We start from the raw sequence: 14,092 nt of genomic DNA, 5'->3' as shown, positions 1-14,092 counted from the left end.
CCCGCCCTACCCAGCCCTGCCCAAGGTGATGATCAACGTGCGTACATCGGTTCAGACTGTGATGGTGGGGAACTCTGTGGAGTTTGAGTGCCAGGCCATCGGAGAGCCTCAGCCCACCGTGCGCTGGAGTAAGGTGGGAGGTCCTCTGCCCAGTCACATCGTGGTGAAGGGGGGCATGCTTAAGATCGAGCAGGTGACCGAAGCGGACGCCGGACAGTACCGCTGCACTGCCACCAATGACGTGGGCTCAGTCCAGTCCCAGGTGGTCCTCAATGTCCAGTGTAAGAACATTGTAGAGTATACATACGGTCTACACACACGCGAGCACACACGTATGCAAGCATGCACTCACACACACACACACACACACACACGCACACGCACACGCACACGCACACGCACACACACACTCATACTCACACCCTTTTCTGTATTAAAAGGCACTAGCAGTAGTATTTAGTCCGTTGTAGCCAAAATCCCAATTCCTCTGGTCCACTCTAACGTCATAGTGATGTGTTTGTGAAGCCCTACCCCAGATTGCTTCTCTGCCAGAGACCAAGGAGGTGACGGTAGGATCTGATGCTGTCCTGCCCTGCGTCGCTTCAGGATACCCCGTGCCACAGATCCAATGGTCCAAGGTAACCAACACGCCCTCTATGTGATATGTTATGCTGTGTGGCATGCTTTAAAAAAATTGCTTCATAAGCCATAAGGTATAAATAAAGTTATTACCGTACTCTTATTATTCAGGTTTTTGTTTATGATATAACCAGAGCAATTCAAAAGAGCTCATTTTGAATGTAAGTGTTGGAATGTGTCTAACTGTAAATTGTTGTGTTTGTCCGTCTCTCCCTAGCTGGAAGGGGAGCTCCCTCCTAAGTGTGTCCAGGTGGTCAACATCCTGACGGTCCCTGGTGTGACCCATGAGGATTCTGGGACATACGTGTGCACTGCCTCCAACAAGCAGGGCAAGGTGGAGGCCTTCACCACACTCAAAGTCCATGGTCAGTCGGATCTAAATAATTGATGATTGATTGATGGATTGAATGTATTTGACAAATATAAATGCCCATACAGCCAAAACCTAGAAAAAAATTACAGTATAATAATGATAATACATAATGATAATACTAAATACAATTTATACAGCGCTTTTCTAGGACGCAAAGACGCTTAAACGGAAGGAAAGACAAATGGAAAAAGAAGTGAAATATGAAACTGTGTCTGACCCTGTCTCCCTTCTTCAGAGAGAGTGATGCCCTACTTTACCCAGGAGCCCCTGTCCTACCTCACCTTGCCCACCATCAAGAACGCCTACAAGGCCTTCAGCATCAAGATCACCTTCAGACCAGACAACGTTGATGGTGAGGACTTATTGACATGTATTAAACGCCATCGTTGCCTTCTCTGTTGAATTCCTACGTCCGTGGATTCACCTCTATCATTTGATGATGATGATGATGATGATGATGATGATGATAATGATGATGATGATGATGATGATGATAGACTTAGTCTCGTTCATGTCTTACCTTTCGCTGAGACAACTGTATTCTGTCATGATGTCACTTTTTTGTTGTGTCGTTTTACTCTCTCCTTGGTTTTGTCTTGTTTTTCATTCTGTTCCCATGTTTGATTTCACCCCCCTCTTCTCCTTCTGCCCCCCCACACACTCCCTCTTTCACCCATGCGGTGGGAAGGTCTCATACTGTACGCTGGTGAGTCCCAGTGCTTGAGTGATGTCTCATACTCAAGACTGATGCAGGTGTTCCTTTTTTTGGATCCCCTCCTTCCCCCCCCAGAAAAGCCACCAATGATATTGTACTACTGTACCCATAATGCATCTTCATGTAGAGTAGACTAGGTGCCTATCGGACACATAGGTGTCTATGTGGAGAATGATGATGGCTGTGTTGGAAGAACAAACTGCTTGTCAATGCATTACAGCCCCATGATAATAGTTCTGTATGAGGCCGATGCACGGAATGAACCAGAATATTCTGTTTTTCCATTATTTCTCATCCGACTGCATCAGCTTATACTTGTACGTACAGCTTGTACTACACTGTACAAGATTGCACTGCTGCTTCCAGATACACATGTTCAGACTTTTATTCTGAAATGTAAAAAAATAATAATAATGACACTCGCTAGTACATTTTTCGGAATAAAAGTCAGAACATTAAATCGGTTGCCGACTTGTTCCCGCTTTCACCAGCTGCTGTCACATATGATGCATTTGTTATGGTGATTGTACATGATTTGGCTATATACATTCGTCGTTCTGAAGCTGTGACACAGTGCTACCAGTGAGATAGGGGTGCTTACATGTGTGACACTAAATCTTCCATAAGATAACATCAACACCATCCATTCATGGGGATGATGTTCACAATGCAGTGACGGTGCTACACTTAAGCAACCTCTCTCTCTGACTTGATCGCTCACTTTCAGAACGGCTGGATGTACTGCTGTAGATGTTAGGGATACTGCAGGTGTGGTATCAGGGGCTGCTGGTGGAGGCAGAAATGGGAGGATGGGCGGCTTTGATCCCTGAGACTTCTACCTCCACCAGCCTCCCCAGGGGTGTATACTGAGATATGAGGAGGCATGGTTTCAGACTGGCCTGCCCTTGACCATGTGATGGTGCAGCTGTGGCTCAGGAAGCATGTGTCTTTGAGGTGCGATGCGCAGTGACCAGGGCAGCAGTTCTAGCCTGGCTCTGACTAAACTCCATACCTATAGCATGCAGCTTTGCCATGCAGCTTTCACACTTTGACTGCTGCTTCGATTGTTCCAGGGGTGTGTGTGTGTCTGTGTGTGTGTGTATTTGTGTGTGTGTGTGTGTGTGTGTGTGTGTGTGTGTGCGTTTTGTGTGTGTGTGTGTGTGCGTGATATCTGTCCGTGTGTGTGTGTGTGTGTGTGTGTGTGTGTGTGTGTGTTCTATGCTAACTAGCTTCACTGCGTCGCCAGGTACGATCATCTATAATGGGCAGAAGAGGACCACAGGAGCTGACTTCATCTCTCTTGGACTGGTGGGAGGCAGGCCAGAGTTCAGGTGAGCACTAATGTGCTTTCATTCATTAATGCTAATCTGCACTGTCACGAATTTAGCAGATGATGTTGAGCTTGATAGTACTGATGATGATGATGATGATGATGATGATGATGATGATGATGATGATGATGATGATGGTGTTGATGATGGTGTACATGATATTGATGATGATGATGACGGCAATGATGACAAGAATGATGATGATGATGTTCATATTCGTGGTATTGATGATGATGATGATGATGATGATGATGATGACGATGATGCTGTACAATGATATCGATGACGATGACGATGATGATGACGATGATGATTATGACGAAGACCAACCGGAGCTATTCTCTCCCCACAGGTTTGATGTTGGCTCTGGCATGGCCACCATTCGCTACCCCACCAACATCAAACTGGGAGAGTTCCACACGGTGGAGCTGTACCGCAACGGGACCCAGGGCTCCATCATCGTGGATGGAGAGCCTCCCATCAACGGCAGCTCACAGGTAGGCCGCTCACTGTTCCACCACCTGTTGGACATGCAGAGACTGTTTAACAACGGTGGACTCACAAATAATCTCACTTCCACCCAAATGCTCTGAAGGTCTGGGGAATCAACGCATCAAACTTGGCCTTCGTTGACAATACATGGGCTAATCGACCAACCAATTGTCTCCTACTGCACAACACAGAGCTACGCCTAGCAGTTGTGTGATTCGCTGAAATCAAATAATGACAAATACTTTACTATGAGTTGTTGTTATTCCAGGCCTATACTGTATGCACTGTAAATATGACACCTTCCTCCCTATAATTACTTCTCTGGCCAAAGGTAGTGCCCGATATATGGGATAAGATAGGACCATCAAGCAGTGTAATAGAGGGTATGAATCCGTGAACACTCTTTCCTGTCTCGTGCCGCAGGGCAAGTTCCAGGGTCTGGATCTGAATGAGGATCTTCACGTGGGAGGTTACCCCAACTACACCCAGCTGGCCAAAACTGCTGGCCTCAAGACTGGCTTTGTTGGTAAGAGATCACTCAACTCATTCATGTGTTGGTTCATCTTCACAGTAAGACTCCTGTTGTGCGTGTCTACGTTCAATGGATTTAAAAAATAAAATAAAATAAATAATAATCACCAATGATTTGGCTGAATAAGCAGAACTTTTCTGACACTGGTCCATGTTTAACATACTGATTGGATGTTGTCCTGTGCAGGCTGCATCCGTCAGCTGATCATCCAGGGCGATGAGGTTATCTTCAAGGACCTGGACCGCAGCTCTACGGGCGTCTCCAACTGCCCCACCTGCAAAGACAGCCCCTGTCAGGTCAGGTGACCCCCCCATCATTGGTCACCCCACTACTGCATTCACAGAATGACAATAGGACACAACAAAGGGCTCAGAGTGTTTTTCCTGACCATGTGACCTGACCAGTTAAACCTAGTGTACTGTAGTCTGTCAATTAGGGCCTGGAACTTTTCCTTATCAGATTATGAGAAAAGACAAATCCAGGCCCTTATTTCCCATTTTCTGAGTGCATTGGTGGGTGAGTGATAAGGTGTGACATAATCATTGAGCTGTATGACAGTAGTGTATTCCAGTGTACTGAGAGAGTGTGTCCTGTCCTGTTGCAGAACTCAGGGATATGCCAGGACTCTGATGCCAGCCTGTACAAGTGCAGCTGCCCCAACGGATACACGGGCAGCAACTGCCAGCACCAGTCCTCCCTGCACTGCCACAACGGTACAGTAACACTGGCAGGCAGACAGACAGACAGACAGACAGACAGACAGACAGAGACAGACAGACAGTCAAAACAGACTTTTATATTTTTTTGTGTGATCAAAGTTTTATGAATCACCTTTTCTAGCACAAATACAAGAAAACTAAAACACATAAACACACAATCATATACATACACTCAGATCCCCCCTCCCCACAGGACCCATCCCTCCTTAACACAGACATTATTGTTGATAACGGTAGTGTCTTATATCAGGGTTGCCGATTTCTGGTTTTCATATCTCAAATGTTTCTGACCCTAACTTGCACAGACGCCTGTGGGCCAGACGCCACCTGCATCACCCGGCCCTCTGGCCTGGGCTACGACTGCCGCTGCCACCTGGGCAAGTCTGGAAACAAATGCATGCATGGTAAGACTCGTAGCTCCTCCTCCTCCTCCTCCTCCTCCTCATCCTCCTCCTCATCCTCCTCCTCATCCTCCTCCTCCTCCTCATCCTCCTCCTCCTCCTCCTCCTCCTCCTCTGTCCCTCGTTCTCTCTTTGGCCAGTGACACCATACCAGGGGCCTGGAGTTTACCAGATCTCAGGGAAGACCATACATTTGTTTCGGGTTGATTTCTCAACACCTCGTTGTTTTAATCCGTCTCCTCCTAGGCGAATTGGTGACGACTCCACAGTTCTCCGGCGAGTCGTACATCGAGTACCCGCCTCTGACCAAGATCCACAACGACCTGCGCATCGAGCTGGAGTTCAAGCCCCTGGACCTGGACGGACTCATGTTCTTCAGCGGGGGGAAGAAGATGAAGGTGGAGGACTTTGTGGCTGTCTCCATGGTGGACGGACATGTGGAGTTCCGCTACGAGCTGGGGACAGGTTAGACCACCATGCTACGTTACCCAACCTGCTTTATTTAACCATTATGTTTACGTATTCGATAATGATGTCATATGACCGACGTGGCATTCTGTTATAAAATGATTTCAATGCTTCGTGAATTTTTTAAAATGTGAATAGTTGGATAAATAATGCAGGGAACACCACCACTAGTGTGACTATGAGTAAGGCACAGTTAGCCTTAGATTACTCCAGGGAGACTGTCCCTGTAATCTCTAATTGTAAGTTGCTTTGAATAAAAGCGTCTGCTAAATGGTTAAAAATGGCAATGTAAATCGATCCTTAACATCCTTTAGAACACTGTGACCCAGCGTTACGTTATAGCCTATCCATTAGCTGTAGCGTCAGTATGTATGTTGACCTCTCTGTGTTGTGATATTGGTGTCCAGGCCAGGCAGTGCTGCGTAGCCCTGAGCCCGTCACCCTGGGCCAGTGGCACCGCGTGGAGGCGGAGCGTCTGGATCAGAACGGCACTCTGACGGTGGACCATCAGCGGGAGGTCAAGCGGTCGTCTCCAGGGAAGGCCATGGGCCTTAACCTCGTCACACCTATGTACCTGGGGGGCGTCCCCAGCAAGGACATCCTGCCCAAGCCTGCCAACGTCAGCGTTCTGTTCGACGGCTGCATAGGAGAGGTGGGGAGCGACATGAAAACATGAATCCAGATTCTCCACTGTACATGACTGAGGCTAGACGTTTTGAAAGAATATGAACAATTCCACAGTGAATATGTGACATATGGATGTTGACAATAGAGGAGGGTGTACACTGTGATGTAGTGTGGGTTTGAGGAGGGTATCCAGTATACCATCATTTCCTGTAGAAGTACGACTGCTTATAGAACTGGTCATTCTGACGCCTATGAATGAAAGTGTAGTGGATTAATCTGGTTTCTTCTCAATTGATATTGAATATTGAACACAAGGATATTGGTCATCTTAGCTTGAAGCCTTTTATTAGTACTACTTGATTACAACAAGGATGGTTTCCGGGTCAATATATTTGAAATTCCACAGTGAATCATGTATCATATTGAGGGTGTATATTTTGATGTAGTGGGGGTTTAAGGAAGCTATATAGAACCTCTTAGCTGTAACCAGGGCCTATAGTCTTTCATGGTCACATCAAGTGGTCAGGAAAAACTCTTAACCACCATGCTTTTTTTCACGCTATCACAACAAATTGTGACGTTAGAATTATAAGGTTCTATCTCCATTTTTGTCAAAATTGAGTTTTTTACATAATCTGATCCATTAGGTGTTTATTAATGCCTGTGTGGTGTTATTTTTTTAAATGTTGACATTTCTGAGTTAGTAATTCATAAAATACAAAGGTTCCATCTCACAAAACATAATGGAATGTAAAAACTTTGACGCTCAATATCTCTGAACTACCCTAAACGGAGATAGAACCTTAGAATTCTAAGCTCACGAAATATCCAAAACGTTAAACAAAACCACAGTGTTGTAGACTCCGGAGAAACCCCTCCCCCCCAAAAGAAAATGCGATCGCTTGACTTTACGGGACCTTCACCCATCAGTGTTGTCTCCTGTGCAGGTGTCCATCAACGGTAAGAAGGTGGACCTGTCCTACAGCTTCACAGCCAGCAAGGCCATCAGCCAGTGTTTCGACAACAGTCCGTGTGACCGTCGGCCCTGCCTGCACGGGGGCAGCTGTATGACCAGCGCTGAGTATGAGTACCAGTGTCTCTGCCAGGACGGCTTCGAGGGTAAGTAAACCCCCCTGCACCGCACCATGGTGACTGGGCAAAATCAGGCGGCTCCGTCATGCAGAATAGGTTTGCATAGAGAGCCCTTGACTAATTCGATAGGGGATTAATCTTGTAGATGTAGAGACACCTGTTGGTGATGGATTCAAAATATTATTAAACAAATCAAGAAAGAATGCTACATCAACCCTAATGCAAAGCATTGCTTGTCATTTTAGTTGGGCTAGTAAATGGTTTGAGATGAAGACTATTTTTGTGTGTACTGTGAATTGTAATGCCACATAGTGTCTCTATAATGACCTCTGACCCCTGCCTACTGTATTTGTGACCTTCCAGGTGACCACTGTGAGGTGGTGAAGAACGGTTGCCAGAGCAACGATCAGTGCCAGAATGGTGGCACCTGCCAGGCCGGCGTGTGTGCGTGTGCTCCAGGCTACAGCGGCCTCAAATGTGACACACGTGAGTAACGTTTTACCCTTCCCCTACCTACAGTAGTAACATATTACCCTTCCTCTACCTACAGTAGTAACATATTATCGGTCCACTACCTACAGTAGGCTGAAACAGTTCAATCAATCTATGCATCACAAGTCAAACAAGAGCCATACGTTTGTGATAGAGAATGAGGAATGACCGCAGAACAAATGGAAAACAATCCACTAGAACAGCACTGGTGCAACTCAATGTAGTATCTTAAGTCTTATATATAATGTAGTATATTGTCCTAATGCACAATATGAAAAATATAAGTTGCAAATATGACTGTATCTTTGTTAGCCATACATTAGTCCAGGAATTGCTCCCCCTTGGGATTCACAGCAGGAGCACAAGACATTATGTTAGATTCTGAAGACGCTTGTATCCTGTTGATAGAGATCTGTATATACATCACCAGTAGACAGTACCGCCTGGCCCATGGAGCATTGCATTAGCTAGGCCTCACCCAGACCAGAAGAGATATGCCCCTCCACGCTCTGACAGAGGGGCCCTCTGTGTAACATCACACTGCTAGTCTATGAGATCCAGCAGGGATTTCTCTCTCTCTCTCTCTCGCTCTCTCTCTCCCTCTCCCCCTCTCTCTCCCTCCCTCTCTCTCTCTCCCCCTCTCTCTCCCTCCCTCTCTCTCTCTCTCTCTCTCCCTCCCCCTCTCTCTCTCTCTCCCTCTCCCCCTCTCTCTCCCTCCCTCTCTCTCTCTCTCCCCCTTTCTCTCTCTCTCGCTCTCTCTCTCCCTCTCCCCCTCTCTCTCCCTCTCTCTCCCTCTCTCTCTCTCTCCCTTTCTCTCTGTCTGTCTGTCTTTCTCTCTCTCCCTCTCTCTCTCTCTCCCTTTCTCTCTATATCTCTCTTTCTGTGTATCTCTCTCTGTCTCTCTCTCTCTATGTCTCTCTCTCTCTCTATGCTGGGTCACACATCCCAGTCAGGCCGACATGATGAAGTGTGTGTCTCACCCCTGCACTCTCCTCATGGCTATATCCCACACACACAGGCCAGGTCTCCAGCTACGTCGACGCCCTGTGGAATTTGGAGGGTAGCGGGGTGAATGGTACAGTATCCCTTCAGTATGCCTGACACGACCGTGACTAACTGTCTGTCAGGGGGCCCGTCTGACCCCCGGGGGCCCGTCCGAACGCAGAACTGCTGCCAGCCTAACACACAGAGAAAAAATACAAAAACATGTCTGTACTCAACCGGTGGCTGGGTCTCTTATTCAGTGGAATGTGGAGAGGGGGAATTCTATGTTAAAGGTTAAAGGTACTGTGTAGAATGCAGATGAACTATTACTGCTTGGACACTTTTTTGTGTTGTTGAAATATAGTTTTGGCAGATGAATATGAAATGTAGAATTCCCCTTTTTTTCGTCTCTTGAATCGTCCCGTCGAGTCTGTGACATAACCACTTACTGCAACGCGAACTCTTGTCTCTTGTCTTCAAAACTGCCTGTCCAAAAACAAAGAAACAAACAACTCTTTTTTTTTTTTTTTTTCCGCCTCTACTGCTTTCGTTGGAAACAGAATGTAAAATGCATTGTCGCACACTGAGAAGAGGAGTCCTCAGTTTACTAACCTAACTAAAATTTATTTTTCTTGAAAGTATTATGTTGTGATAACTGTTTGAGTTGAGTTAAAATTCCTTTGGCGATATAGAGTATGGGATATCTACGCATGTGTCCGTTGTGATGTCTGTGTGATGTCTGTCCCAATGGGGTTCAAACAGAGCTAGTGTGGGTGTGAGGAATTACATGATATGAATGGGGAATGTTGCCTTGAGTCTTTGTTGAAACAGATCTGGAATCAGCTATTGTTGTATGTGTTACTTAGAAATAGTTTCATACAATATGTGTACCTGTGGAGGTCAGTGTACTGGCAGTGTTATGCAATGATACCTATTTCAATATGCTCATATAGATTTCTCCTCTTTACATGTTTTTGTCTCTACTAAAACGTTCTAACTGAGGCAGTTGGACCAAGGTTCTATTCACCCTGCTGCCACTGGTGGGAGCTATAACACTGTGGATCACTCCTAGTGTCAATTGTCAACGCTTTACTTTTTTTTTTTTCAGATGCCCCAAGTCAGTATGCAGCTTATTTCCATGACAACGGATACCTTTCTCTTCCCCGGTCAGTCTTCCCCAGAAGGTGAGCTGGTGTTTTCCCAAGCACCTGTGACATTTTTACTTTCTCTACTTCTCTTGTTTGACCTGGTCTGTGCTGGCCTGTGTCATGTGTGTGTGTGTGTGTGTGTGTGTGTGTGTGTGTGTGTGTGTGTGTGTGTGTGTGTGTGTACCAAGATCTGTAGCACTATGAATGTGTTTTGTTACTTTGTGTCTGTAATCCTCTTTTCTTTCAAGCACAGATGTCGTCCTCCCCCCCTTCACCTTCTCCATGTCATAAAACTGCCCAAAAACCTCTTTGATCTTCATCTGTCTCCCCTACTGTGTGCGTGCGTGCATGTGTGTCTGTGGTGTGTGTGTGTGTGTGTGTGTATGTGTGTGTGTGTGTGTCTGTGGTGTGCGCTACAGTATAACAGTTATATAAGTTATATGTTACTGTTTTTTCCAGCGCCTCCGACTCTCCAGAAACCATCGAGCTGGAGATCAACACAGAGTCCACCAATGGTCTAATCCTGTGGCATGGAGTGGTAGGTTCTCCTGGTCCTGGTCCTAGTCCTGGTCCTGAGTCTGGGTCTGGTCCTGGTCCTGAGTCTGGGTCTGGGTCTGGGTCTGGGTCTGGGTCTGGTTCTGGGTCTGGGTCTGGCCCCAGCAGCATCCCTAACCAGACTCACCACACCCTAATTCACACCACTATTTTACCTGTCGAGCTTTACTGGGCTGGCCTGGTAATGCATCCACCCTAGCTGCTGAAACACCGCTGGGAAAGACAATGTTAAAGAAGGCAAAAATATCTGAGTCAGCACAGTATAGTTTGGGTGTATCTACCACGACCGCAATCACACATTCACTGCATCGTAACTCGGCTGTACTGTAATATTCACTGACTGACCTACTCTATGTAATACCATTCAACTGCATTCAGCCCTCTCACCTATTCAATTGCCTGTTATACCTTACTACTCACTACCACTGGAATGAGATCCACACACAAACACACACACACACACACACACACACACACACACGTTTAAGGAATGGACGGCATGGTAATGAATTCACCTCTGCATGTTGCCTGTTTGTGCTTTACCAACTAAAACTCACCCTCCCATCTTCCTCAGGAGCCCAATGGTGTAAGCCCTAGTCGCAGGCTGCGTGCTAGTAAGAAGGTATCCACTCCACCCAAAACACCTGCGCTTACGGTACATTTCAAAAGATGTGCTTTGTTAAGGGATGTATTGTAAGACGCTCTGACGAGCCTCGGTTTACAATAATGTCTATTCCCGTAACTAGGTTCCCATGTTTTGAAATGTACAAGAATTTGGAGAATGTAACTGAGGCCTGCATCTTATAGGATATGCACCGTGGCGATGGCCGCTTCACTGCTTGTTGTTTAATTGCATGGAAACTGGTTTGTGCTCTACTACCACTACCACTGACACATTTGATGTCTGAATAAATCAAATATATTCAATGTTATTCAGGTCAAATCAATCAAAACATATGGAGCTGATAAACTGAATAGTTATTTCGGCACTTGTACTGAACGGAACAGTGTTGATTGACAGTCTGTTATTAATTGGGTTTGGGTTAAGAGGGCAGTACTGTATGGCCAATATCCAGTAAGATGTATGACGTCTCAACAAAAGGGCCGAAGCACTGCCTTTATAACTGCCCCTTGTCCTCTAAACAACTTCATTTCCAGGAACTGGGAGAGAATGGAAGGGGCAAGGACTTTATAAGCCTTGGTCTGCAAAACGGACACTTGGCCTTCAGGTGAATCTTCATGGCTGTTAATATCCCTGTGTGGTGAAACTATGTTTACTCCTGCTTTGTCTGAATCACTGTGTCAACACTCAAGAGATGTGTAACAATGGAGGCCGGTGGAGGTAGAAAATTGGACGACGGGCTGGGCTCATTGTAATGTATGGAAAGAAATTAGAAATGGTATCAAACACGTCTTCCGATTTCTACCTCAACCAGCCTCCGCTGATGTGTATGTAGTGATCAGTGTTTGGACCAGAGCTGATACGAAGCATACAGTAGGTGCATATAGACATGTTAGTTGTATTGAGGTTACATTACATCCTAGTGTAGTCTTACGCTCTGCCAGTCCTAGTTGTAACACAGTTCGGTCATTTCCCCTAGTCGTACTGATGATGTGTGTGCCCGTGTTCACAGCTACCAGCTGGGCAGCGGGGAGGCACAGATCTTGTCCAGAGAGCCCATCAACGACGGCAAGTGGCACAAGGTCACAGCAGTCAGGTAAAGTACAGTACAAGACCCCTTAATTATGAATTAATTCATCACTGACTGTACTCCCTGCTGTAGAATATCTCCAGGGGAAAAACACGTAGATGTCACTGATAGATTTTGAATATAATGACATTGTTTGGTAGTGATTTTGTTTCCTCAATGAATGTGGGGACATTTACTTTATGCTGGGACAGACTTTATGTTGGGACAAAGTCTTGTGAATATTTGAATAAGAAAGTTTCCTCTGCTTTTCTATTGGGTCAGGACTGGTAAAACGGGATATATCCAGATAGATGGAGGAAGCATCCGAAAAGGACAATCACAAGGCAAAAGCGTCATGGTGAACACCAAAGGAGACATACTTCTGGGTGAGCGTCCTCTCTGGTCAGGGACTTAAGGAGAAATGCCCAATATCTATCTGATCAATATATCAATATCAATCTGAAAAGTGCTGATAAAAATGCATCAGGAAGGAGTAAAGATTGTGTCTGCTCTAAGGACAAGCTCTGATGTCACTTCTGTGTGTGTGTGTGTGTGTGTGTGTGTGTGTGTGTGTGTGTGTGTGTGTGTGTGTGTGTGTGCGTGCGTGCGTGCGTGCACGTGTGCGCCCGCGTGCGTGTGTGTGTGCATGCATGTGTGCGTGTGTGTGTGTCTCTCATAGGGGGAGCCCCAGACATGTCTACTCTGACGGGAGGGAAGTTCTCTTCAGGAATCACAGGCTGTGTGAAGAACCTGTCCTTGATGAACAGCAGACCGGGAATCCAGTCAGCCCAGCCTGTTGACCTGCTGCGTCACTTTAAAGACGGCACCAGCGTGGAGCCATGCGCCTCATAGATGACAACCTACCAGCCCAGAGACTATGGAGAGGAGATACAATCACTCACACACACTGACACACATACACACAGAGAGACTTACACACACACACACACATACACATACACACACATACAGTACAGTACAGTCTGACACATAAAACTTGGTGCTTTGCTGCTACCAAAAAAAGAAATACACAAACACAAAAGGATACCTTGCTCTGTGTGCATTAAACCAAAAAAGAGAGAAAAAATGAAATGATATTAACACGTCTTCACTTCCTCAGTGTTGTCTCGATGAAGGACTATTAACACAGGAGATCCAGTACAGTTTACATGCTCCCAGCAGTAGCTATTAGCCATGAGAAGAGAAGTAAAACGCTATAGGCCTTCTACGATGGGTCAGATCCTATGGAGTTGGAGATGTTTTTACAGCACTGAATTTTTATTTATATACATATAAATATATATTATATATTTGTGGGGGAAAAAAACATGCGAACTAACCATAACTGCTCTTCTATTTTTCCTAGAGTTGATTCTGGGTTCTAATACTGTGTGTGTCCAGGGCTTTTTGGGCCTAGCTGTGTTTAATACCTGAAGACCTGTAGGTCTTCTTTCTTCACTTCTGTAGGGGAACCTGAGGGGCGAGCATTGCTCTCATATTGTCACTCTGTTGGGATAGGTCACCTGGTCACGGTCACTCTGTTGGGATAGGTCACCTGGTCACGGTCACTCTGTTGGGATAGGTCACCTGGTCACGGCACTAACAGCATCAATACACAACTCAGGTGAAGACAGGATTTTAAGACGAAGAATTTTAAAAAACTAAAAACTATTAGTAATACAGTACTGGTGCTTTATATACTCTGCCAAATCGAGTTCTCATCTGAAATCAATTGTCTTGTTTTCTGAGCATGGTGACCTCTTTTGTGTATGTTTTCTTTTCTTTTTTTCTTTTTTTTTTCTTTTTTTACTTGGTGCTAACGTTAGACACAAA

General features: G+C 45.7%; 1 protein-coding gene across 1 annotated transcript in view; it reads left to right on the top strand.

The window, feature by feature from the left end:
* Positions 1–13,237, top strand: part of hspg2 (heparan sulfate proteoglycan 2) — a gene marked incomplete at its 5' end in the record, with an annotated part of 91,034 nt that extends 77,797 nt beyond the window's left edge. Inside the window, 22 exons of the mRNA XM_080533187.1 lie at positions 15–281; positions 526–638; positions 857–1,004; positions 1,248–1,382; positions 2,974–3,058; positions 3,411–3,555; positions 3,974–4,076; positions 4,269–4,378; positions 4,687–4,795; positions 5,107–5,205; positions 5,449–5,667; positions 6,078–6,322; positions 7,245–7,416; positions 7,753–7,875; positions 8,900–8,956; positions 9,974–10,049; positions 10,473–10,551; positions 11,143–11,190; positions 11,727–11,797; positions 12,203–12,286; positions 12,542–12,645; positions 12,939–13,237. Of these exons, the coding sequence (XP_080389313.1) occupies positions 15–281; positions 526–638; positions 857–1,004; positions 1,248–1,382; positions 2,974–3,058; positions 3,411–3,555; positions 3,974–4,076; positions 4,269–4,378; positions 4,687–4,795; positions 5,107–5,205; positions 5,449–5,667; positions 6,078–6,322; positions 7,245–7,416; positions 7,753–7,875; positions 8,900–8,956; positions 9,974–10,049; positions 10,473–10,551; positions 11,143–11,190; positions 11,727–11,797; positions 12,203–12,286; positions 12,542–12,645; positions 12,939–13,111 (2,765 nt within the window). The 3' untranslated portion in view covers positions 13,112–13,237. The remainder of the gene's footprint in view (positions 1–14; positions 282–525; positions 639–856; positions 1,005–1,247; positions 1,383–2,973; positions 3,059–3,410; positions 3,556–3,973; positions 4,077–4,268; positions 4,379–4,686; positions 4,796–5,106; positions 5,206–5,448; positions 5,668–6,077; positions 6,323–7,244; positions 7,417–7,752; positions 7,876–8,899; positions 8,957–9,973; positions 10,050–10,472; positions 10,552–11,142; positions 11,191–11,726; positions 11,798–12,202; positions 12,287–12,541; positions 12,646–12,938) is intronic.
* Between the last annotated feature and the right edge of the window lie 855 nt (positions 13,238–14,092).

The sequence above is a fragment of the Nansenia antarctica genome (genome assembly GCF_963989245.1).
Source record: "Nansenia antarctica genome assembly, chromosome: 6".
Taxonomy (NCBI): Eukaryota; Metazoa; Chordata; class Actinopteri; order Argentiniformes; family Microstomatidae; genus Nansenia; species Nansenia antarctica.
This window is presented reverse-complemented; position numbering and strand designations above follow the sequence as displayed.